General features: G+C 37.5%; 1 protein-coding gene and 1 long non-coding RNA gene across 3 annotated transcripts in view; one reads left to right on the top strand and one right to left on the bottom strand.

The window, feature by feature from the left end:
• LOC101884046 (uncharacterized) overlaps positions 1-279 on the bottom strand; it is a 4,324-nt gene extending 4,045 nt beyond the window's left edge. The window contains exon 1 of the long non-coding RNA XR_223497.6: positions 142-279. This is a non-coding gene — a long non-coding RNA (uncharacterized lncRNA). The remainder of the gene's footprint in view (positions 1-141) is intronic.
• Positions 1-25,792, top strand: part of golgb1 (golgin B1) — a 25,955-nt gene extending 163 nt beyond the window's left edge. The window contains exons 2-20 of one of the 2 annotated variants that reach the window (XM_068220776.1): positions 1,807-1,894; positions 3,535-3,708; positions 3,817-3,939; positions 4,116-4,271; positions 4,788-4,907; positions 7,227-7,340; positions 9,353-11,249; positions 11,403-11,485; positions 15,418-15,487; positions 15,779-20,858; positions 20,979-21,402; positions 21,517-21,750; positions 21,843-22,664; positions 22,754-22,908; positions 23,072-23,225; positions 23,527-23,612; positions 24,149-24,220; positions 24,431-24,515; positions 24,599-25,792. In XM_068220776.1, coding sequence (XP_068076877.1) covers positions 1,814-1,894; positions 3,535-3,708; positions 3,817-3,939; positions 4,116-4,271; positions 4,788-4,907; positions 7,227-7,340; positions 9,353-11,249; positions 11,403-11,485; positions 15,418-15,487; positions 15,779-20,858; positions 20,979-21,402; positions 21,517-21,750; positions 21,843-22,664; positions 22,754-22,908; positions 23,072-23,225; positions 23,527-23,612; positions 24,149-24,220; positions 24,431-24,515; positions 24,599-24,736 — 10,068 coding nt within the window. In that variant the 5' untranslated portion in view covers positions 1,807-1,813 and the 3' untranslated portion in view covers positions 24,737-25,792. Of the gene's footprint in view, positions 1-1,806; positions 1,895-3,534; positions 3,709-3,816; positions 3,940-4,115; positions 4,272-4,787; positions 4,908-7,226; positions 7,341-9,352; positions 11,250-11,402; positions 11,486-15,417; positions 15,488-15,778; positions 20,859-20,978; positions 21,403-21,516; positions 21,751-21,842; positions 22,665-22,753; positions 22,909-23,068; positions 23,226-23,526; positions 23,613-24,148; positions 24,221-24,430; positions 24,516-24,598 lie in introns of both variants that reach the window. The other variant, XM_005164908.5, reaches the window with a different exon arrangement.

Here is a 25,792-nt window from a genome sequence, read left to right as displayed (position 1 = left end):
ACCGCAAGTACATTTGTAAATATGGCTACAGTTGTTTACGAGTCGTCAGCACGAGCCCACTTACAGCTCGCGCTCAACACTGCCATTCATAGGGCTTTAAATACGCCGTTTTGCAGCCTTTATAAGTAATAAAAGTCATACCTTAATGTTTCTCCATCATTTGTAGTGATATAAGTCGATTTGAATACAGAAGGAAGAAGAGTCGCTCAATAATCTTTGCTGTTGTGTAGACAAAATGAAAGCGACGCAGCCGCAGTCGTCAGATAGACTTTTCGGCGTGGTTCGGTTTTGTTCGTTTTTCTCCGATTAATGGCTCTGCCAGTTGAGATTATGCATTACAAGGAAGCTCAGAAAAAAAATTCTTGTTAAGTCTGCTTCAGTACAGGGACCCAAATTACGCAACCATTAAGTATTCGGATCAAGATCAGCAAGTATGCTAATTATGTATTTAACTTAGAGTTGCTCATGATGTGTTTACTGTCTGTATCCCATGTCAAATCGATTACGAATGCAGCACGTTTTAAGAAATACGTAGGCATACTTAACGTTAGATGTAACGTTAAGATTTTTCACTTCATGAACTATATGCATTCAATTTAGTAGGGATTGCTGAAGATTTTAAAGGTGTTTTGGACATTTAATGTGAATGTTGAATAAATAAAAATATGCATTCATAGTTTTTTTTCCTTACAACTCAAATTATTGTTATAAAGGTATTATAAAAGGCTATAACTGTTGATTTAAAGGGACAGTTCACCCAAAACGAAAATGTGCTGTTATTTAACTCCTCATTATGATTATATTCTTCAGTAGTATATTTGAAATATATTTAGTGGAAACTGTTTTTGATGATTCATAGAATGCAAGTTTAGTTTAATTCATGTTGATTTATATCGCTTACAATGCAGATTGTGTCAAAGCCACTTAACATAGAAGTTCTATCAAACTGAAATTGTCTGTTCAGTTTTCAGTAAAACATATACACTCAAAGAAACATGTAATACCCATGTCTTCTAACCATAGAATGATCTGCACAATAAAAAGCTAGCATTTACTTTTATAGTGGTATCATCTTAAAGGTGTTTTCAACAGAGGCAAAATTGTTGTAAAATCGTTACTTGAGCTAATTCCGGTTGTCTCAACTAAACCGGTACAAAACATTGTTATCGCAGTAGAGTCTGTTCATGTGTGTTTGCACATGCATCAATAATCTTCGGGTTATTATTACCACAGTACAGTTTAAAGAGGCTGTGGGTTAATATTGTTATAAAGAATGTTTCAGTAATGCATTCAGTAAAGACCATAAAAGTGCTTTAATCTTTTTTTCATGTATTTACATTGGGACTGAACAATATATCGTTTAAGCAATCGATATCGCTATATTTGTCACATCGCACGATTAGATTATTAAAGATTAAAAGATAATAATATTGTTACATTTTACATTGTTTTTATTTATGCAATGAAGATCATGTTATTTTACGTTTGATTGTTCAATTGAATACTGTCAGACCCCCCAGAAAATCATAAAGCACTGTTTATTTATTTATTAATGATTGTAATTTATTATACTTTTTGCAGATGCACTGCACAGAAAAAGTGTTGATCATCTTAGTCAATTTAAGTTAATAAAATCTTCTCAAATAAAGATAATCAAATCATCTGGTAAAATTATATTCATATCGCAAAATTTATCGCAGTAAAATGACAATATTGTGCATAATTTACATGCAGTCTCAGTAATGCATTCAGTTAACAGTATTAAAATGCTTAAACCTTTAATTTCATTTCTTTATTTTCTTGCAGGTCAGCCATGTTTAGCCGGCTGACCCAAGGGGTGTCCTCGGTTCTACACGAGCTCTCAGGTGAAGAACGCTCTGATGGAGACTTCCAGGTGAGTAGACCAAAGCTTGATGTTTTTAATTAATTTATTTATTTAAATTCCACTAAAACATTGCCCGATTTTGTGTAAATACCAAGAAATTTCACAGAAAACACAATGGACGTTTACATTTTTAAAAATAATTATAGATATTTATTCATACGACATGCTATTATACTATTTACTCTAACTTCTATACTTCTACATTTATTAATTATTTTACATCATCTTTCATCATCTGTCGTCAAATTTCTATAAATGCTTAAATGTTTTATGATGATGTCGCTCTCTGTGGCATCTTTAAAAATCAGTTAATCATAGAATACTCACAAAATGTAACAATGCAGTCTTTGCAACTTTATTGCTCTAATACTGTTTTCAAATTCTTTTAATACAAGAGGTCACACTATTTTGTTATGCAAAATTAATTGCAAAAAAATCTGCACATTAATAAGTGTAGCAATCACTGCTAATAACCAAAGAGGTATAAATGAACAATAAGGAGCAGTGTTTATTTAACAGTTTGTTTTTAAAGTCATGATTAAAGTACACACAGATGTATTGTCACATAAACCTTACCGAAATGTAGGCTGGCATGTTGGCTCTGTTCTTCAGTAGGAGATTCAATTTTGAAATAAATATAATGCAGTCACAAAAATTAAAGCAACTTTACAGTAATATTTTAACATTGTTTAAACAAACTATCTGGAAAATTTTGCTTACATAAGACAGAAAGTCTGTAATTTCAACAAAAGTTCAGGTTTTGACAATTATTAATCATGGACATTTACAAAAATGCACATTGTCTTTCCAAAAAAAGTAAAATCTATTTGGAGTTATTTTATTTATATTTGTTTGTTCAATCAATAAATCAAACAGCCTTTATTAATAAAGCAATTTAAAAACACACACAAAAAATAAGTGCTGTACGTGAGGACATAGAATAAATTTAAAAATGGTTAAGACACCATGAAACATTCAAATAAATATGGAAAATGTCAACAGGTGTCAAGATAAATGATGTGTTGTAAGATGAACAGGCCTGTCTAATAAACTGAGCCAAAGCATTCCACAATTTAGCAGCTGCTACACGTAGACACTCCCTTTTGAGTTAAAACTTTTTTTTTTTTAAGGGCAGCTGATCAGTTGCTTCAGCTGATCATTTGGAGCAACTGATCAGCTGGCCTTAAAAAAAAAAAAATAAAAAAATAAAAAAGTATGCAGTGGATAAAGACCAGTGATTGATTTAAAAACAAATAAAAGAATGTTCAATTGGATCATAAAATGTAGAGGCATTCAGTGAAGTGAAGCTAGAACAGGGTAAATATGCTGATATTTACGTCATGGTTACCAGTTACAAGATGAGCAGCAGCTTTTTGCACCATCTGCAGATGAGTGTCGTTCTTCTAAAGCAAAAATTCATCATGTTGTCATGGCAGTTTTGAGCTGAGCTAGTTTTGCACAGCTTACATTTTCACATTTAGAAAGCTGCGTGCAACTCTTAAATGGATTATTCTGTAAAATACCTTTAACATGCGTTTACACACATTTTCATGCCTTTTTTAATATTTTACTTTTCTAATATATGGTTAGGATGGAGTGATTCTATCTAGAGAGCCCTCTGTATGTTCTAAATGTTGTTTTGGGACCAGGATGGTATGGTGCCACAGCCTGCTGCTGCTGCCGCCGAATTATCCCAAGAGGACCCGGGACCCTCAGAAGAGGTACTGGAGAGGCTTGCCCAGACTGAGCAGCTGGTGGTTCAGCTAAAGGAGCTGATTCGAGAGAAAGACAGCCAGCTCGCCAGCACTGAAAAACAGCTCAAGGTGTGGGTTTGCACAATGACAAGTGGAACTATGAAATATTATAGACTGTAAATATGATTAAGTCTAAATCTTGGCTTTGTATTTGAAACTGCTTTTGCCCTTATACAGGAGGAGAAAGAGCAGGCAGAAATCAAGTTTACAAAGCTTAAAATGCAGGCGAAGGCCAAGATGGCCTCCTTAAACAAACAGATCACTGAGCTGAAAGGACAAGACGTGTTAAACAGCAGTCAGGTAAAGAGAAATCAACTCATTCATATTAGTTTATATTCATGTTGCATGCAGAAAATGTTTATTACTTACTGTGACAGTTTGTTTTAGTATGCTTGTGCTTTGACAGATGAGAACTGGTGTTTGCCATATTCATTAAAGTTTTCCACACAGCAATATAATGATGAAATGTTTTTCAGAATTCAGAGAGCTCTTTCCAAATGGCTCCAGGTGTGGAGGAGGAGCTCCAGCAGCTGAAGGAAAAGCTTAGTCAGGCAGAGTTGGCCAATAAGATGCTCCAGCAGCAGCTCTGGGAAGCTGAGCAGCGTGTGAGAGAGGAGGGTCATGCAGAACAGGTGCGTTTCACTTTCACCCATCAAATGTTTTATTCAAGCAGCTTTTTCATTTAAGATCTAATGCCTCATTCACACTAGCAGCGACTTTGTAGCTGTTTGTTGCAATGGGTGGCAATCTGCTGCAAAAGCAGGTCTGTGCAGGTCTACAGCACAGAGAATACAACTGGCCTCTGAGCGAGCTGAGAGAAGATCATGTAAGCTCTACTAGTGTTCCTATTGGCTGTCGCTCAAGAAAGAAGCTCTTCATTTGCATAGTTGAAGGATTCTCAATTTTGTTGCGTTTGTTGACACACTTACCTGGTCGCCAACAGTCGCTGTCACTCATGTAGACAGAGGTGAGCGGAAATCGCTCACTTTCCGTTAAAATGTATGGTCGCTTGTTGCTTTGCCGCTGCGAGTCACTCGGGAGTGTGAATGAGGCGTAAGAAGTCAGTTTTTTTGCAGGTACCGTTTTATTTCCTTCTTTCTGAAGGACTATATTTTACTTCTGTCTTTTTTCCCCCAAATGTCATACAGGTGCGAATCTTGCAAGCTGTGGTGAAGGAAAAAGATGTTCGATTTCAAGAACAAATCCTCAAACATGAGCAGGAACTCCTTAGTCTTTCACAAGCCACAAATGATGCTGACTTGCAGCAGGTATTTCTTGTGTTTTGACACTTTTCTTAAACAAGCTCCACTTTAGTTAATGGGCTCATGCTTATTAGAGGATTGCAGGCACAAAATATTTTTTTGGGTCCCACTTTATATTAAGTGGCCTTAACTAATATGTACTTACACAGGAATTAATAGTTTGTTACAATGTACTTATTGTGTAAATACATGTATTTATTGTATACTTATGCTTGATTAAATACATGTATGTAATTACATCTGTAATTAACTTTTGTAATTACATGTGTAAATACACTGTTGACCACCCCTTACACCTTAACCCACCCTTAAACCTACCCATGCCACCAAACCTGTCTATAACCCAACACTTTATCCCAACTCAAATGCAGCACAAGTGTTCTCAAATACATTATAAACACAGTAAGTACATTGTATTTATTTTTTGATGTAAGTACATAGTAGCTAAGGACACTTAATATAAAGTGGGACCAGTTTTTGTATCGAGAGCTATTAGATAAGCTTAATAGAACATTACGGTATGCTCTGTGTAATGACTAAAATTAGCATTACTAAAGAAATATTATTTACATTTTTCTTGTTATTTGGCTCGATTTGAACAAAACTCTTATTTGACCTTTGTAGCCTGTGATGAAAACAAGTGAAAATTGTGTAAATGCACTCATCAAGCTTAAGCATTCAATTAAGAATTCAATTATGATACCAACGTTTGTGTCATTTTTATGATTATAGAAAAAGAATTTTTTATTAAATTTATAATATTTTCAATGGTACAAATTAGGGCTGAGCAATAAATCGATTTTATCAATTAACTCGAATATGAAGTTCAAATTGAAATGTTTGAATGAAAATCGGTTTTCACCCTAACATGTGACACTCCCCTCTCGGTTCCTGTAGTTGCCCTCATATTTGCCATAGAAACATACAAACAACATGGCAGGGAGCAGTGAGGAAATGTGCTTTTAAATGAAAAAATAAACACAGACACAAACTTGCCTGCCAAAAGAAACGGCATAATTCAGGGCTCTCAGTCATGCATTCACAGTCAGATATGCATTTGAAACTGCATGCCAAACCTTTCTTATGATAAGAAGTAATAGATAAGACAATTAATGGAGAAAATGTGTATATAAAAGATTACCGATCTGCTGTTGGAATCCAATGTTAATTATTTCAGATAAATTACTTGAGATTACAATAATATTAACACTGGCAAAACTCGCTCAGTCCACTAGACTTATCCATGAGATGCAATGTTCCGGCACAAATAATGCAAGCCACTAGCCTAATGTGCTTCCCAAAATTATTTATTTAAGCTGATATGAGACAAATAAAAACGAATAAACCTTTGAATGTATGTTCATTAAAAAAATAAATAAAATAAATCATTTTGAAAAAGGTCCCCTTTTAAACAATTATTATCAGTTAACATTCACTGTATTTGTTTAAAAGGGTTTAATTTATATTATTATAAACATCTTGCAAGTATGTAATTATATATAGATTTAGTGTTAAATTTGATCTTTAAACGACAACTTTTTTTCTTAAGCATTTTTATGTCATATAATTGATTATAGTTGTCATATAGGTTATTAACCCTTAACTCCAAGCACGATTTAATTCATGAACCTATATTTGTAAAAAGTCGGGGACTTTTTAAAAACGCCATATCGCCCAGCCCTTGTTACATCTTTCATACAGACAAGCCCCATGTTTTGGTTACATTGTAAGTATGCTTAAGATTTAAATGAATGGAATGAATATTTACTGAGAACTCTGGAGGTTGTTGAACTAGAGCTTAAGCATTTTCACTCATGATTTGTTGAAAGAGAAAAAGATGAATGGTCTCTTTTAGTCTCTTGTAAAGGACTTTGTTTGTGGAACTGTATGATAAAGCGTTAAACCTGTCCTATAGTGTTTGTCAAAAGGTTAAGTGGTTTCTTTGATCATTAAGTACTTAATACCATTGAGTGATTATGCATCTCAAAAATAAAAAGATAGGGAAAAACGTCAATGCTATTTGTTGGGTTTTTGTTTTGGATTACACAGACGTGTTGTAGACTTAATTGTGTGTTGTTATAAAGCATAAATTCATAGCTAAGCTCATCATGTTACCATGGCAATTTTGGTCTGAGCTAGCTGTCTAATTTAAGAGTGCATCGATTTCCACTTTCAGAGAGCTGCATCCAACTCTTTTGTTCTGTTCATGTTGTTGTCCAGGAATTCTTATTACTTAATCTTTAAAAAATAACACTGCAACTTATTTGTAATGTTTGTCTATACTTCCAGTTCTGTCTTAGTTTAATCCGTCCTGTTGTTTTACAGGCTCTTCGTGCTTCCCAGCGGCGAATAGAGGAGTTGGAGGAGTCCTTGCGTTCTCGTTCAGAAGTCTTAGAAATGTTGCAGCAGGAAGTCAACAGTGCAGACCAGCAGAAACAGGTCAGCGTAGCAGTTTTTTTTTTTTTTTTTTTTCGTTTTTTTTTCTGTCATTATTGAAAGCAGTAGATGTGTGCTTTTAACTAGTGTTGGTTTATGCAATACAATATTGAGTTACTCTCCAAAAAAGTAACTAGTTGTGTTAGTTACTTTTTATGGTAGGAAATGCATTACATTACATTTGAGTTACTGTTCATTTTTCTGACCCGACTGAGGCTTGATCTCTTTTAGAACATTCAGGTGTTTTCTTCTTCTTTTTTAAATAAAGGAACTCTGCAATTAACAATGCATTTTATAACCATAATTTACCTTTAAAAAACACATTAAAATGTTAATGTAGAATAATGTTATCTTCTGAGAACTTCCTGACCCCAGAGCTCTACATGTCGTATTTATATATATTATTGAATGTTTAAAGCAATGCATTTACTACTTTTGTATTTTTTGTCTTAGTTAAAAGTAAAATCACTGTCCATTCAGATAATCCTCTTTTCCTTTTCTTTCATGTGTTCAAAATAATGAGAATTTTACATCGCATTAATGTAAGGCTCTGTCGTCTTTATTACTGTTTGCTCCTGCATCCTCTCATAGCGTGTGGGATTCAAAGTGACTATGATTGTTTTAATACAGCAATTTATTTTTCAAAAGTGAATTAATAATCTGAAAAGTAACTTGAGTTAATTTTTTTTTTAAAGGTAACTCAAATATTATTGCTTAATTTTGAAAAGTAATGCGTTACTTGTTACTCAGAATAGTAATATTAATACGTAACTCGCATTACTTGTAATGCATTACCTCCAACACTGCATTTGGAATATCGCATTGAAAAATACTTAAAGTCCCCACGAATCACAAGCTGCGATCGTTATTCTTTTAGTATTGTGACGCAGTTCCTAGAGAAATGGGATATTAAATGAGAATGGGTGAGGCTTGATTTTTTTTTTTTATTTATTATTTTTTTTTTTTACTGCTGGCTGAATGGACGTAAAGGAGGCATTTCATTCAGAAAGATGGGGAAAGGGGTTTCAGAAGAGTTATTACAACCTACCATAGCAGACTCCTGCTCATCATTTCTGTTTGTTGTCTAAACTGAGAGTTGGAACAGCGTTAGCCATACCCATTACCTCAAAATCACATAATCTGAAAACGTAATAACTGAAAACAAACAGGAAATGGACTTTGAGATTTCAATTAAAGATTAGAAGGGCAAACAATTTTTTTTCTTGATGACATGCACAGATAAATTATTAACCACAAAACTATCAATGTGAGCTAACAAAATCATATTGTTAGTTTTGATTTCTTGGAGGCTTTAATAAAAATGCAAAGACAAATTTTTAAAATGCACATAAAAAGAAAAAAATTGCTAAACCAAAATGGAAACCAATAGCCCAATCACATTGTAAAAACATTGGAAAATGTTGTTTTGGTCATTCTAAAGTGACAATTCTGCCATCAATTAGGCTTGGTTTTATTGCATCTTAGAACCATTTGTGCTCACAAAGAGCCACTGAAAGCCACTGGACATTCTTTGTTTTTTCTTCGTTTTCTGAGGTGCAAGTAATTTATTATTTAAGAAAAGATTCCCACATTAGCTTTTCCTATCATAGCAAATTCTATTTTTCTTTTTGGTATTTGGTGCCAGTTTATAAGGAATAGACTTTCTTGATTCATTGGATGGAAACTTTGTTCGCAAATGTTTTATGCAATATTCTAGTTTTGCACATAAGTTAAATTCACATCTTTGGATGGGAACATTCCTTATGTGTTGATTTTTTAACTAGTCAGATTTCACTGTGGGTGGGGACAGTGAGCAGCGTGATTAAAAATAGAATCTGAATTTCTTGTTGCATGCTGCGGCCACAGCTGGTTAGACTGAAATCTGAGATGAAAGAGCCATTTCATTCAGAATTATTATATTTCCTTTCATAATATGTTATAAAAAGTCTAGTGTTGCGTTGAGTTATAGACCTTTTAGCAAGATAATGAACATGATGAATGTTTCATTTGTACAGATTCTGACTACTCAGTTCAGGCAGATGGAGCTGGAGTTGGCAGAAGCCCAAAGACTGAGGGAAGAGGAGAAGAGAGCTGAGGAAGAACTGCAGGCTCTTCGAATCAAACTAGAGATTTCAGAGAGTGAACGAGACCACACCATCAGTTCTCTCAATGCTGAATTGCTGAAAAAGACCAAAGAGATGGATGAAATGAGAGCAAAATTTGAATCTGAAGAAAAGGAGAAAAAAGAAATGCTGGAGAGATTAAAAGAACGAGAGACTGGCTTTGAGGCAGAGCTGGCCAACATGATAGTATGTCTAGAAGCCAGAATGGAGACATCAGAAAGTGAAAGAGAGCAGACCATCAATGTTCTCAACATCAACATCACCAGTCTCAATGCTGAGTTACTAAAAAAGACAGCAGAGTTGGATGAAATGAGTGCACATCTACAATCTGAGCAAAGAGAGAAGGAAGAAATACTGGAGAAGTTAAAAGAAAAAGAGACTAACTTTGAAGCAGAACTTGCCAACATGAAAGCATCTCTAGAAGCTAGATTAGAAACGGAAAGTGAAAATAAACAGACTATCGGTGAATTAAGAGTTGAATTACAAACAAAAATGGCAGAGCTAGATGAAATGAGAATGAAGCTTGAATCTGAAGAACGAGAGAAAAATGATATGCTTGAGAAGTTTAAAGAGAGAGAGATTAGCTTTGAGGCTGAACAGGCTAACATAAAAGCATCTCTAGAAGCCAGGTTAGAAACATCAGATAGTGAAAAAGAGCAGATCATCAGTGCTCTCAATGCAGAATTACAAATAAAGATCACAGAACTGGATGAAATGAGAGCAAAGCTTAAATTTGAAGAATGTGAAAAGCAAACAAAAGCAGTCGAGTTGGATGAAATGAGAGAAAAACTTGAATTTGATGAAAGAGAGAGAGACCAATTGCTTGAGAAGTTTAAAGAGAGAGAAACTAGCTTTAATGTAGAGCTAGCTAATGTAAAAGCGTCTCTAGAAGATAGATTAGAAACATCAGTAAGTGAAAACGAGCAGAACATCAGTGCTCTCAATGCAGAATTACAAATAAAAATCACAGAACTGGATGAAATGAGAGAAAAACTTAAATGTGAAGAATGTGAAAAGCAAACAAAAACAGTCGAGTTTGATGAAATGAGAGCAAAACTTGAATATAAAGAAAGAGAGAGAGACCAATTGCTTGAGAAATTTAAAGAAAAGGAAACCAGTTTTGAGGTAGAGCTATCCAACCTAAAATCATCTCTAGAGGCTAGATTAGACACATCAGAAAGTGAAAAAGAGCAGACCATCAGCGCTCTTAAAGCAGAGGTACAGAAAAAGACCACAGAATTTGATGATTTGATGGAGAAACTTAAAGCTGAAGAGAAAGAATGGGCGGAGAGATTACATGAGAGACAAACAAGCTTTGAGAGAGAGCTCACCAACCTGCAAGCCTGTCTGGAAGTTGCAGAGAAACAGAAAGAGGAAATGACAAAGCAGCTTGAGATGGAAGCAACAAGTCACATGGAAAAGCTTCATCATCTTCAGGAAAACCTTGATGAGGTGGAAAGATCAAGAGAAGAAGAATCTAAGAGTGAAAAAGATCGCTTTGCACAGGTGCAAAATGAGCTTGAGTCCTTGAGAGAGATATTAGATGCCAGTAAAGAAGAGCAAAAAGCAGGACTGCAAGCCAAGAATGCACTGGAAAAACTTTGGAAAGGTATCCAATCGTTGACAGCTTCTGGGGATGCAGAGGTAGAAATATCAGTTCCTACTGACCCTGCACAGCTCTTAGAGGTGTTACCTGCTCTACAAACTCGGCTGAGCAAACTTACAGATGAACAGCAAGAGAGTCAAGCACGCCTGTCCCAGATCACAATCACTCTTCAGTCTCTGCAAGGTAAACAGCCCAGCAGAAAAGAGTTCAAAGAGATTTTGTTGTCTAAGTAAACTGTCCTTGGAAGCGGTTTATCAACAAAGCCACAACAAATAGAGCATATATTTTGTAGAGTGATCAAAAAGTAATTATGTCTTAATGCACCTGATGCTGCAGGTCAACTGGATAAAAGCACAGCTGAGAGAGAGGAAGCAGTTGCTAGGATACAAGAACTGGACCAACAACTTCTGACTGTTCAGGTAGGTGGATAGCAAAAAATATAATGCAGAGTTTAAAACATTGCTTTCTGAAATACTAAAGACAACACTGATAAACATTTGTTCTGCTTTTTTGTTTTTGAGACGTTCTTTCAATGCAATTATTTAGGTTTTAAGTTAAACTTAACTTTTGCTTTTGTTTAAATTTGTGTGTTAGATGTTGTACAGATGAACAAGGGGATAGTTCGTCCACGAATAACAATTCTTCCACGAGTATAAACCCATTTCATTTTTTTCTTCTTTTGAAAAAGAAAAGAAGATATTTTGAAGAAATCTGGTTAATAGCACTCAAATTGGCTGGTGCCTTCAAGCTTCATTGTTTAAAATATCTTATTTTGTCTAGATGAAAGACACTCATAAATGTTTAAACTCACATAAGGGAGAGTAATGACTAGGGTTGTGAACCTACACTGGTCCGACGGTACGGTTACAATTATCATACCATCGTTTCAGTTCAGCTCGATATCACAGTGCATTGACGTTGCTTTCCATACACAATTATATATTTTTCTTCAAAAAACAAGAAAAAAAATTGTATTAAAATGTAAATCTGTTTTTTTATTACTTGTAGTACAATTTCGTCCTTTAATAAAATAATTTAGATATATGAACTGTACCTTTAATTTGACCTGCTCAAAGAAAACGCTCTTTTGGAACGTTTTAAACAACTCAAATACAATCATAGAAGAAAACTTTTATAGTTTTATAACTTTTTAATATGAGCATTTATAACGAACAAACCAATATAAATATTTTCCCGCTTATAGCAATGCACCGATATGGATATTTGGGACGATATCGATAACCAGTATTTTTTAAGATTTGGCGACAGATAACCGATAAACTATAGCTGATAAATATAAATAGTTCAAAATGTTATTTTTTTTATACTGTGAACAACTGATTTTATTTTAAAAACTTCATAAAAGTTTGAACTAATCTCATGAACTGAATAGCCTACTTAAACCAAAAAAAAACTATAATTTCAAAATTGCAAGGTGATTATATAGACCTATGCTCATGATTTCACATAAATCAGCATGCCAAAAAAATTACTTTCTTTTCTTCGCATAGCAAATTAACATGCAACTTTACTGTTGTATTGAAATAATTGGTTAAATAACAAAATGGAACTTTAAATAACAAAGTAAAATAAATATATTTTAAGTAAAATGAAAATGAAAGAACTGAAAGCAGCTCAAATGTTCTTTAATAAAACGTGTTCCAGTAATGTCCATATGTACAAATATGTAATGTCAGAAAACCATTTTTAAAGTTTTTTTTAACAGTTCCGAGCCACCGTACAAGCAAAAAGCTAAATACATGTTCTATCATTTACTTTAGAAAATGCAGCATAAATTTGGCCCATTAGGCATTTTAGATTCTTTTGAACACATGTATGTGATGCTTGTAAATCAGACAATGTTTTTTTGTTTGTTCTTGCTGTCAATTGCGAGAAAAAATATTTTATTAAAAGAAATTGTTTATGATAAACCGCTGTGCGTTTAAAACTTTAACTGCAGGCTCTGCTTGATGCGCGCATGTGCAAAGCGGACACAGATTTGTCCTCAAGTCAGTTTTTGATACACCTGAGCATTGAGCACACGTGACTTTATGAAAAACAAAGTGCAGAATATAAACACAGAATGTGGCAGAGGGTTGAGAAACCCCTATACTTCAGTGACTGGCGCACGTCTCCCTGGTTGCTGTGAAGGCTCTGGCGGCTCACTAGTTACTGTGTGTGTGCATGGTAATAGAAATCATGTGTGCTTTTTATAATCATTATAAATATGCAGATGAAACGGAATACAATTTTACATCAACAACACATGTCTAACAACGCATTGATCAGAGCAAAAATATTATATTAGATTACAAACAACTCAGCAAGGTGTTTGGCAGGTGTGCATCCCTGCTATTATGTTTACACATGTAATATTTTTCCTGAAGCGATTTAAACCAAAATGCACAATGACACTTTATCAAACACATTTACGATAATCAGGAACATGGTTACTTACTGAGATATTATTGCACAGCAATACCACACAAAGAAAAGATGGACTTTGAAGGAATAAACATTGTGAGGAAAGCCCCAATGCAAAAAGTCTGAACAAGTTCGACCCACGCATGTGCGAGGCAGGCAGTCCAGTACAATTACATAACCTATCGGCTTAAAGATATCAGCCTAATTTTGACATTGGACAAATAACGATGACATTAGAGTTAGTATTTATCGGCCGATAACGATATGGCCGCCGATATATTGGCCATCCCTACCCGCTTGCTTTTCTGAGCGAGTTCTTAAACGTCTATGATTGGTCATTGTGTTCACGCACTCAATAGAAAGGACAGCGATTGGTTCTAAAACTGCCAGTGATGTTCACCGATGACACTGAAGAACAGCTGAAGTTAAAGTCTATGCGCATAATGCCGTGACGTGGTGGAGAAAATTTGCTCTTCAGACATTCTCATGTACGGATCCACAAGTATAGCTGTAACAGCTGAAAGGAGAGGAAAAGTTGGTACAAACATGTCAGTAGTTCAAAGGTCCAAAGTGAGACAGAGATGGAGTTTTACACCTTTCATTTTCTCCCCAACAGTGAAATAGAGGTTCTGGGTTCTGCTGTACCTTCAGTGTCAGTGTAAGACTGTCCAGCAAACTCACAAGCAGTGAATTGTGCACAGCTGTCTGTTTTTAAGTAGTTGAAGCATTTTACTTACTCGCGCTCAATTCCTTTGCCATAGGATTCTACCACGACATAGCACATATGAGATAAATGACGTCAGTATGTAATATACGATTATGATCTATTACTGAACTAATACTGAATTGTGCGCATCGAGGTAAATTTGAAAATGCATTGAAGTAACAATTAATTTTGACACCCCTAGTAAATGATGAGCTCATTTTCATTTTTAGGTGAACTATCCATTTGAAGTTTTTGGTATTAAATCTATGTACCTTTAATTATAGCCTCAACCTGTACAGATTTTTACTGTGGGCAAGAGAGCTGAAACATGCAGCAATTTAGGAAAACATATGCAAATAGAAAAAAACTATTATGTTACGGTCTACCCATTTTGCAGCACATTTCTGTATTTGCATGTGTTTATACAATTTGCATGTATGTGTTGTAAAATTGAGGAACATGTTTTCTCAATTTGTTAGTGTTTTTGTATTTGCATACGTTTTCTTAACTCGCTGCATATTTGGGCTTGGCATGAGGCGGTTTTAAGGTTTACTGCGGTTTGGAAAAGTCAAGGTTTTAAAACCGCAAAAAACTTTCTGTTATAAAAAATCTTAACATAAAAAATGTGAGGGAAAAATGTGTTGTGTCCTACCAAGACATTTAAAAAAAAAAAACTTATTTTAGAGCAGTAATCACAAAACCATGAAACCATGATATTTTTATCCAAGATTATCATGCCTTCATGAACCCCTGCATAGTTTGGGCTTTTTCAGCCATGATAGACTAATGTACAGAGAGCTAATATTACTTTTCATAGTGATCAAGCATGCAAATTGTACCTAACAAAATGCATTGTTGTTAATGCAGTCAAGATGGTACAGAGAAAAAGACATAGATGTCTAGGGCAATGTGTCCGTTTTGGTAAACTCATTTGAATGTATGTAGCACAAGCTTTGTCTGGTGTAACAGACACAAGGTGACATTATCGTGACTAGACGTTTCACAACTTATCAGGTCAGATATAATCCCCTCGACTTTCGTCATCTGTATCAGTTATTGCTCCCTACACATAAGAATATAATTATGTATTAACAAGGATATTGTTTTGTGTACTGTTTAAATCACTGCAGTTATTGTGGGGGTTCAGCGTACTTGGAAACTTTCATAACCATACATTAGTGCAGGCATGCTTGTTTTAACTCTGAGGCTTGTCTTTCCCAGGTTTCTGGTGAGTCATTGGGGGATCATGTGACTGACCTGTCTGTGAGGGATTTGGGCACGACACACCAGGGTAGGTGTAATGTTTGTCCTTGTGTAGCTGAATGTACTTTGACCTGCAATGTTGCTTTGAGTCGCAGCAACTCCATTTTTATCCATAATTTTCTTGTTTTTTATTGGAGAAAAGTTTTTGAACTAAATTGTTTGCAGTGTTATGTTTAGATATTGGCTAGGATAACCAGAAAGACAGGTTCCCAAACTCACAACATAAACAGAAAGTTCATGATTAAACATAGTACATTTTGCATGCTTAATTTTAAGTTATTTGATTTTCACAGTTTGTCCTTGCAAATGCTTATTTCAGAAAACACTGGAGATGGACATTCATCAGATAATCAATTGAAGACAGATCGGATACTGTTTCTGGAGCAGCAGCTTGCAGAAAGAGAAGAAGAACTTTTTGCTCTCAGAGAAAAACTGTCACTCACCACCAGCCAGTCTCTGAATAGCCCAGAGGAAAGTGTAGTCAGCATAAGCAGAGACATTACTGGGTTGGACAACTCTGATGTTCTTGAGGTTTCACAAGAAGAAGAGACAACACTTGTGGCAGTAGATGCCTCTGTTCTCTCTGTCTCTGGTGGCAATGACAGTAGCCCAGAGCTTATACCACCTCAGCCCGGGTCTCCTGGAGAATCAAAGGGTACTTCTTCAGATGAAATGGTAACAAGTAGTGATTCAGAGGTGGCACATAGTAGCTGGACTCTTCTGGAGGCAGTCAACCAAGATGCGACTCAAGAATGGCAGTCCCACATTCAGGACTTTGCCTCTTTGCGCTTATCCACACAGTCTTGGGAAGAGACCTGTGAAGAGCAGATTGCACCAAACAGCTGCATAGTTGATATTGAAGCACCATCTTTAGTTATTCATGAAACTGTGCAGGTACATCTTGCCCAACAGGAGGGAAGTCTATTAAATACAGATCCAAGCACCGGTCAGACTTTTGCTCAGGTCTTGGCTGAAGAGATTCAGAAAAGGTATAGTGAAATTCTGGGTGAGCTTCAACAGTTTAAAGACTCAGCCTTACAATCACAGGAGAAAGTCTATCAGCTGGAGGAGGCGTTGGAGTCACTTACTGCTTACAAAAATGAGGCAGAGGCCAGAGCAAACATCTACAAGAAAGAGCTGATTGAAACTAAGGAGTTGGTTGAGCAAGAAAAGTTAAATGATAAAAGTGCCGCTGAGCAGTTTCAGAATTTGAAGGAACAGGTTCAGTTTAAGGATGATAAGCTGCAAGTTTTACAAGCAGCTTTTGATGAAGCACAGCAAAGACTTGATGAAACCCAGCAAAGACTTGATGAAGCACAGCAAAGACTTGTTGAGCAGGAAGGTCAAGCCAGAATGCTGGCTGCTCAGCTGGAAGAAAGAGAGCTCAGTTTCTCTGAATTGGAACAGAAACTCCTAGACATAGAGGGAAGATTAGTGCAAATCTCTCATGAGGCGGACACAGCCAAAGCTGCCCTTGTGGACAGGACTGCTGAGTTGGAATACCTACAAAAGTGTCTTTTACAAAAAGACCAGGAGATGATGGAACTCAGTGATAGCATGAGTGCCAAACTTCTCCAGGCAGGAGAGGAAAAGTTTGCAATATCTAGTGAAGTTAAAAAGCTAAAAGATCAAATTAATGAACTTGAGAGTATAAAGGATGACCAGCAGAAAGTCATAGATGGTCAAACATCTGAAAGTGAGCAGTTTGTCGCTTTACTAAAGGAAAAAGAGGACTTGGCGTCTCAATTGGCTGCCATGAAAAAAGATGGAGAACACATCAAGAGAAAGCTGCAGGCAGCTCTGATTCAGCGGAAAGAACTGATGAAAAAAGTTGCAGACTTTGAAAAGGAGGCTGAGAGCAGGGAAGACAAGGAAAAAGATTCTAATGAGGAAATAACTATTCAGTTAAAAAATGAAATTAAGGAAAAAGAGCTAGAAATACAGAGACTTGATGCCTTATTACAAGAAACTAGAGACGTCTTAAATTTAAAAGAAGAAACTTTAATAAGTCTGGAACAAAAAATCAGTAACCAGGATCAAGCATTGACTGAGTCACATGCAGAAATTCAACGACTGACAGAGCAGTATGTAGAAATAAATGAACAACAAATGTCACAGGTGGCTGAGGAAAAAAATAGACTTCTTTCACAGATAGCGTCCATGGAAGCTGATATAGAAACACTGCGTAAAAAGTTTCAGGAAGCCACTGATGCTTATGAGAATATTGTTATGAATACTCAAGAGAAAGAACGCCACCATCTTGAGGAAACAAAACAAATGAAAAAGGAGTGCAGTGACCTTCTCGAACAACTCAATACTGAGAAAGGAGAGAGAACAGGGTTATTGAATCGCATTATGGAGCTAGAGGGTCTATTAGAATCGAAGAATACTGCAGACAAAGTGGAAATTGTGAATGCTGGACCTGCAAGACAGAATCTTGAGAAACCAGAGACAAACGATTGGGGTCAGGAGGATTGGGTTGATTTTGCCATGACTGAGACACCACAAGAGCAATCTCAACAGCCCATGGTGAAAAATTCTGAGGACATTATAAATGCTCTTCAGGAGGAATTAAAATTTGAACAGGCTGCTCATGCAGATTTAAAAGTACGTCTCCATGAGAGCCAGTCATCTCAATCACTAACAGATAGCAAATTCAAAGAGCTTTGTGAAGAACTTGAAGCCATGAAAGAAAAGGAGAGGCATATTGATGCTCTCACTCAGGAAATAGAGACTCTGAGGGAGAAATGTCAGAGAGCTGAAGCTCATGCTGAGAAGCTGAAAGTAGATGTGGATGAAGCTTGGGAAGCAGCTAAAAGAAGCATCTCGGATGCAGAGTCTCCAATTAAAGCTCTTCAGTCGGAAGTAGAAGAATTTAAACAATTTCTTAAATGCAAGAATGATGAGATTGTTGATTTAAGCCAACAGCTTAGTGAACAAAGTTGTCTTCTTCTTAAGATGCAAGAAACTGTTCAGGAAAAAGATCAGCAAATTGTTTCCCTCCAACAAGGGCTAAAAGCTGAGCAAGATAAGGTGCAGAAACTAGAAGCGGAACTGCCACAGCGTGAGGAAGAAGAGAAGGATAATGGTGTCAAACTCCAACAGTTGCAACGCAAACTGCAGGCTGCTCTTGTGTCACGCAAGGAGGCACTCAAAGAAAAACAGGCACTAAAGGAGGAACAGGCGGCTGCTGAGAAGATCAAATTAGAACTTCATCAGAAGCTGGAATTAATAGAGATGGAGCTAAACAAGTCAAGAGAAGAGAGGGAGAAGTTAATTGAAGAGGTGGATCGAACTTTGTTGGAAAACCAAAGCCTGAGTGCCTCATGTGAAAGCCTGAAACTTGCTATGGAGGGAGTTTTGAATGAAAAGGATGCATGCAAACGTCAAGCTGACATTGCCAAGGAGGAATCCGAACAAGTGTGCAAGCAGCTGGAGGAAAAGGTGCAAAACATGAAAGAGGAGTATGAATCCCTCCTTAAATCATATGAAAATGTCAGTGATGAGGCAGAACGAGTAAGAAAAGTACTTGAAGCTGCTCGACAGGAGAGGCAGGAGTTGGCTACCAAGGCACGAGCTCATGAGGCAGCCAGACAAGAGGCAGAAAGGTTAGCTGAGGAGGCAATGAAGGAGGTGGATGTTGTGAAAGATAAAATGAGGAAGTTTGCCAAGGTCAAGCATCAGAAGATTATGGATCTGGAAGAGGAGAATGAAAGGCTCCGGGAGCAGGAAGAAAAGAAACTGACCAAACATACGGAAACTGACGTAAAACAAGAGCTTGAGAGAATCAAACAAGAGTTTGAAATATTGAAAGCAAATTACAATATAGCTTTGGATGATAAAAAGTCTTTGGAGCTTGAAGCTGAGGAGTTGAGACTGCGTTTGGAGAAAATTCAAAGTAAAGGTGTTGAAACCTTTGACACATGCTCTGTGGAAACTATTAAGGAGGTTAAAGTAATCACACAGCAGAACAGTCCGAATTTAATTGAAATCCAAGAGTATCAGTGTGAGAGCATATTCCCAGAGGCTAATCTTACCAAGCCATTGGAATCAATTAATACTGAACCCGACCAAGAAGTCACAGAAGTGCAAACAAAGATTGAGATTGCAACTCAAACAGAAGAGAGACTCAAAGAACTGGAGACCTCACTTGAAACGGCAGAGAATAAGATAAAGGAACTTGAAATTGCCCTTGAACATCACATGGAATTCAGAAACGAGCAAATTCTTGATGCAGAGCTTACTTCCATCAAGCAGCAGCTTCAGGAGTCTTTAGAAAGAGAAGACATCCATAAAGAAGAGATCTCTAAGAAAGAGAATCAACTACAGGAACTTCGCATGAACCTTGAGGCTGAAAGGGATGACCTGGAGGAGAGGCTGATGAACCAACTGGCTCAACTCAATGGCAGCATTGCTGGTTATCAGCAAGAGGCATCTGATAGTCGTGATCGTCTCACAGACATGCAGAGGGAGTTGGAGAAATTGGAGCGAGAGCGTGCTGAGTTGGAGGCTGAGGTGTTAAGTGAGAGGGACCGTGCAGCCAGGATGGAAGAGGACATGAGGCAGGCACACCGAGAAAGAGCAGAGGCTGAGGCTGAGACAGGCAAACAGAGGGAGCTGGAACAGAAATTGAAATCAGCACAGAGGTTTAAAGAAGGTAGTCAAAACAGAACGCGTCAGCTTGAGGAATTGCTGAGGGAAAAGCAACTTGAAGTCCGTCAGCTACAGAAAGACTGCATTGGGTACCAAGAAAGAATAAGCGAACTGGCTAAAGAAGTTAAGTCATTGTTACTGGTAAGAGATGAAGTGAGGGCAGAACTTGAGGCAGCACGCTTGGAAATTGCAAATATTTTGCAAGACAAAGCTTTTATTGCATCTGAACTTTCAACATATAAAGGGAAGCTGGACATGGCATTGGAAGAGGCAAGGCAGGCCCAAGCAGACAAGCTTTCTGCTGAACAATTTATACAACGTAAAGAGGCAGAGTTAAAGGCAGACGCTGAGCGTACTCTAGATGAAGTCAGGTATCGCCTTGGAGCTGAGCTTAAACAGATTGAATTAAGATTAGAGAAATCTTACCGTGACCGTGAAAGGGAAGAAGAGGCAACTCTGGAGGCAAGGAATATTGCAGAGGCCGCAGACAGGCATGCCCAGGACATGCAAGCTCGTCTAGATGAAGCGCTGGCTCGGTTGGCAGCCTTTTCTCGTTCCATGTCATCCCTTCAGGATGATCGTGACAGAGTTCTGGATGAAGCCAAGCAGTGGGAAAATCGTTTTCATAGTGAATTACAAGAAAAAGAGGCTGATGTTCGAGAAGCAGAGGCTCGTGCTAAAGAACTTTCTGAACAACTCCAGAGGGAGATGACCCAAAAAGTGGAACTGCAGAATTTATTGGAAAGGTTTGTTTTCTTTTTATACTTCTCTGATGTATTTTTATACATATCGGTTCGTTAATATTTGTTAACTGTTAAAGTCAGTTTAAAATAATCTAAATTCTGTCAAATGTTGTATGTTTTTAGAACGCAAAAGGCTGAAGAAAACCTACAACTAGAGCTGTCTTCAGTAGAAAAGAAGCACAATGAAAGCCTTGCTGTTCTTGAAAAAGAAAGAGAGGATTTGCAGCAGAAGCTCACTCTGGTAGAGGCTAACCTTTCCCAAGCTCTTTCCCAGCTTGCTAGCCTAGAGACTGAGGCAGAAGGTCTACGCCACCGCACAAAAGCTCTAGATGAAGCAGTGGACCAGCTTCAAAGTGATGCTGTTGAGGCTCGTGCAGTGATTAAAGAGAGGGAGACAGAGGAAAGGAGATTGTGCTTGATGGTGGAGCAACTGGAGACGGACCTAGGATCTTTAAAGAACCTTACTGAAACACTTCAGGTAGCATTGGGTGAAAAAGAGAAGCGGGAGGTGGAGCTCCTTGGTGAGAAGGAGCAAGCTGTGACACAGGTACTTTATATACTGAATATGTTTCTGACTTAAATGCATGCACATTCTTTCATTTATATTTTATTTGTTTTCATTCATCTTATTACTAGTAATTAACTACTTTAATAAATTTAGGCTGTAGAGGAGGCTAGGAAAGATGCAGATGGAAGGGCAGAGATGGCAGAGAATGAGCTGGAGAAGAGGAGAGAGGAGTTGCGTGGATTAGAAGAGAGACTTCGTAAGGCTGAGGAGGTCACCTTTCAAAGCAGAGCTCAACTGGAGTCCTTTACCAAGGCTATGGGCTCTCTGCAGGATGACAGAGACAGGGTGCTTAGCCAATACAAGCAGCTTGAGGAAAAGCACCTCCAGGTAACGTTGTACCGAATTCTTTGCTTTGAGTAAAACACTGACAAAAGTTAATCCAAAGTATCTTTGTAAATGTGTCTCTCAATTTCTCTCAGGTTATGATGGAGAAGGATAGCCTAATTCAGGAGGCTGCAGGTGAAAACAACAGGTTAAAGGAGGAGCTTCGAGCCCTGTTGTCACAGCGGGATGACCTCAATGCGGAGAATGCCAAGTTGGCTGCCCAGCTTCATGGCTACAGAAATGACCTGAACCAGGTTCTTACTATGAAGGACTCCCAGCACAAACAGATTCTAGCTGCCCAGGTAGAGCGCATCAGTTTCCTAGAGAGAGAAAGGGAAGATCTTGTGAACCACATTCAAGCTTTCGAAAAAGACATTGCACAAGGCAGGGCACCACTGTTGGAGCAGGAATACTTGAGCCAGGCTAGCGAAGGAAGCGTTGATAAGCAAGATGCACCAGGGGCAGAAGTGGAGAAACTGAGGGAGCAGCTCCAAGCTGCTAGAAAGCGAATTACAAATTTAGAGGAAATATTGGAATTGGAAAAGGAGACCCAGGCAGTCCACAGCAAAGAATTAAAAGAGCTGCGATGGGAAGGTGGTGTTTTGCGAACTGAAGCTGAAACAGCTGAGGAGAGGGTGGCAGAGTTGGCACGAGACCTATTGATGATGGAGCAACAGCTTCTGGAGGAGAGAGAAGCAGTCTCTCAGCTTCGAGTTCAGAACCAGTCTTTTGGTCAAGCTATGGCCTCTCTGCAGGATGCAAGAGATCAGGCTGTCAATGAAGCTAAGGAACTGCGCCTCAGGTTTGATGACATAAATCGGACAGGTCATGCCGTTTCTTCCCCAAGTGACCCAAAAGGAGAAGTGTGGAGCCTAAAAAATGCCCTATCAGCATTGCAAAATGACAGGGAAAGAATGGTATGCTGTTAATAAATCTAAAATGTAGGGGATTTGATTCTATCTAATTTATTTGCATCATATCAATTATGTACTTCCGTGTATCTCAGCTGGAACAGATGCAAGTGCAACGGTCTGAATTGGATCGACTTACTCAGGCTCTGGAAGCAGAAAGAAGAAGAGCAGTGGAGCAAGAAGAAATGGGACAACTGAGCAGCAGAGATGTTCTCATGGACAGTGATAAACAAGAACTGGAAATGCTTAGGTGAGACTGACATTTTGTCCTCTTGTCAGTTTAGTGGTAGTATTGCAAACTCTAAATTGTGGTCTGGTTTATAGTTTTTATTGGCCAATCAGAAGACTAAGAAATATTTTTCCCAAAAGGGACTGCTTTTCAGAATTGTTTGTAAATGTTTTTCAATAAGTAGGCTTGAGAGGATGGACTGGCAGGGCCAGGCCGAGATCTTGAAGCAGCAGACCCTGACCACCCTCTCAGCCAGGGACCAACAGATTCGCCAGCTTACTGCCATGCTGGAGGAAGCACAGGCATCAAAATTACAGCAGGAGCACACACAAAGACAGGTAATAAAGCTTTAGTCTCTTATTGATGTGTATGGGACATTGAATTATTGTTATTGAGTATGGGACATTGAATGCCGACAGTCCATCAACATTTTAACTAAAAAACAACTAAAAAGGAAATCGAACTGGTGAGGTTTATTGATTTTATATTTGTTTTCATGGCACCATAATTTAGCAATACACCCTAGTGTAGTGTAAGACTTACAAACCTGTTACTGTATTGTGAAATATACAAATTTGAAGCCTTTCATTTCAATTTTTAAAGGTTATAATAAGACGGAAGTGTTTCTTTTTCCTTTAGGGAAGACTTGCATTAGATGCTGCCCCCGGTGGCCCTCTAGAGCACAACGAAGGATACAAAGCAGAGTGCATTGAGCTCCAGAGAAGGTACTGCTGCCAAGTTTGGTCTTACCATTAATTATACTGATCCCTAGTTTTATGCTGTCAATCTCTTTATCCCCTGTGCCAAAACACACATTGATAGCAGATGTAGAAAACACTCCAGCTTGTGAGCATTTAGCGCCACAGTTTGATCTTTCTTAGGAATTGTGTTTTTTTAATTTACTGTTTTCTTATATAGATAGCAATCAAATATCAAAATAGATATGGCTTATCAAGCCAGTTCACACTGCACCAACAGACTCAAACACACAGCAACAGGCGTTTTGTTAGATCAATGTCTTTTGACATCAGTCTAACCCTCTTTTAGCCATTTGCACGTTACATATCTGTCTGACAAATTATGTGCAGACACCAATCTGCTAATTGTGCAGGTTTGTTGCCATCTGTCAGTCCAGTGTGAATTGGATTTATTAAATAAAGTAAATTAGCTTTTATTTTGCCCCTCACCAGTGCTGTACTATATATTATACTGTATAAATATATAGTTATACTGCATAATTCAATATGTGTGTGTCTGCCAGGCTGGATGAGGAGTCAGAACTGAGACTCAGAATAGAGGAGCAGCTCATCGCCGCAGAGGATCGCCTCAAACGGTCTGACCCTAATCTCAGATTTAGATCATCTCCTGGCACATTCAAGAACTGTTTGGGCACTTTTAGACAATTAAGTCTTTACAAATTGGCATCTGAAACTTTTTCTATCTTGTTAACATTTTTGGGGCATATTAACTAATTGGTTTTATTCACTTGTTTAATGTGAACTCTTAAAAAAAACAAGCATTTCATTTATTTAATAATTTACAGCCATACACAGGGGGAGTGGCAGACACCATCTATGATGTCAGAGACAGCTGTTCTTATTGAGCCACAAGAGGGCGCTGTTACACGGGTAAACAAAACCTCAATTTATAAATGTTATACAAAATTATAGAAGCAATTTATGTATTTTATGTTTCTTTTTTGAATCCTCAGACTCGTAGTGGTGGACCTGGGCTGCTGCGGATGTTGAGGGTTGCCTTCTGTTCTCGCCAGCGCACCCCTCTGCTGGTGTCCCTGTATCTTCTGACTGTCCATGTGCTGCTGCTGCTGTGCTTTGGAGGATATCTGTGAGAGAGACTCATCATGCTTTACTGAGACAGAGAGAGACGGTTACATACAAACTCACTTGTTAAAACAAATGAACACATCATATAACAGGGTTAATTAATTTAACATATTTCCTTGCTTATTTACCAAAGTTACATTTGATCTGTTTTTTTTTTTTCTTTTTTTTATCAGAGAGCTCTGACAAAAAATAATTTCCACCCAGTTTTATTGGGGCTTATCCAGACTGGTAACACTAGAGCACTACCTGCACTTCCTCCAAAACATTATTTACCCTTTAATAATCACATCTTTAATGAAGGAATCGTTAAGTCATTTGCAAAATGTAGTTGAAGTTGACACGGACACAGTGTCAGCATCTTTTTTCTGTCTGATATGGTTTTTAAACTGCATACAAGTAGACAAACAGGCTACATTCCACTTTTCTGTAATGATTTTTTTGGTGTCTGTGCATAATGTCATCGCACTCAGATGTGAAGTAAAGCTGAAAAAGATACTGTACTTGTTTGCATGGCAAGACGTAAGAAGATTGTCCTAGTGTGCTGACTGTTTCTCTTCAATGGCAGATTCGTTTGCCAGCTTGGTGCAATACTGTCATTTATTTTTGTTCGTTTTAATTGTTGTTGTTTATTCAGTTTTTTTTTTTTTTTTGAAGTTTCTTTCTTTTAAACACACTACAGTTTCATCTGGACATTACTTGCAATCACCCTCATTCAAGGCTCAAATGACATAATTCATACTTGGATAATTTCCTTAACAATTCTCTAGATGTTTTGTTTCTGTTTAATATACACTTCAAATCATTCACGTTCTGCTCATTTTTTGAACCAGAGCCAACTTTCCTCTTCTCACTTCACCCCTGTCCCTCTGATCTGTTTGGGCTGTACAGGGCTGGATTAGCTTGTGATACAAATGTTGTCTCTATTTACAGTGAGATTTGAAGCTCAGCCCGGTGAGTGTTTAATCTGTAAAATCTGTGTAAATGATTATTTCTCTCCCTCCTGCTACCCTGTTGTAGGGGCTATTTTTTGGAAATAAAGTCTATTTATGGGAAGACATGCA

The sequence above is a fragment of the Danio rerio genome, chromosome 4, assembly GCF_049306965.1.
Source record: "Danio rerio strain Tuebingen ecotype United States chromosome 4, GRCz12tu, whole genome shotgun sequence".
In the NCBI taxonomy this organism is placed as follows: domain Eukaryota; kingdom Metazoa; phylum Chordata; class Actinopteri; order Cypriniformes; family Danionidae; genus Danio; species Danio rerio.
The sequence above is the reverse complement of the archived record's forward strand: the minus strand, read 5'-3'. Positions and strand labels throughout refer to the sequence as shown.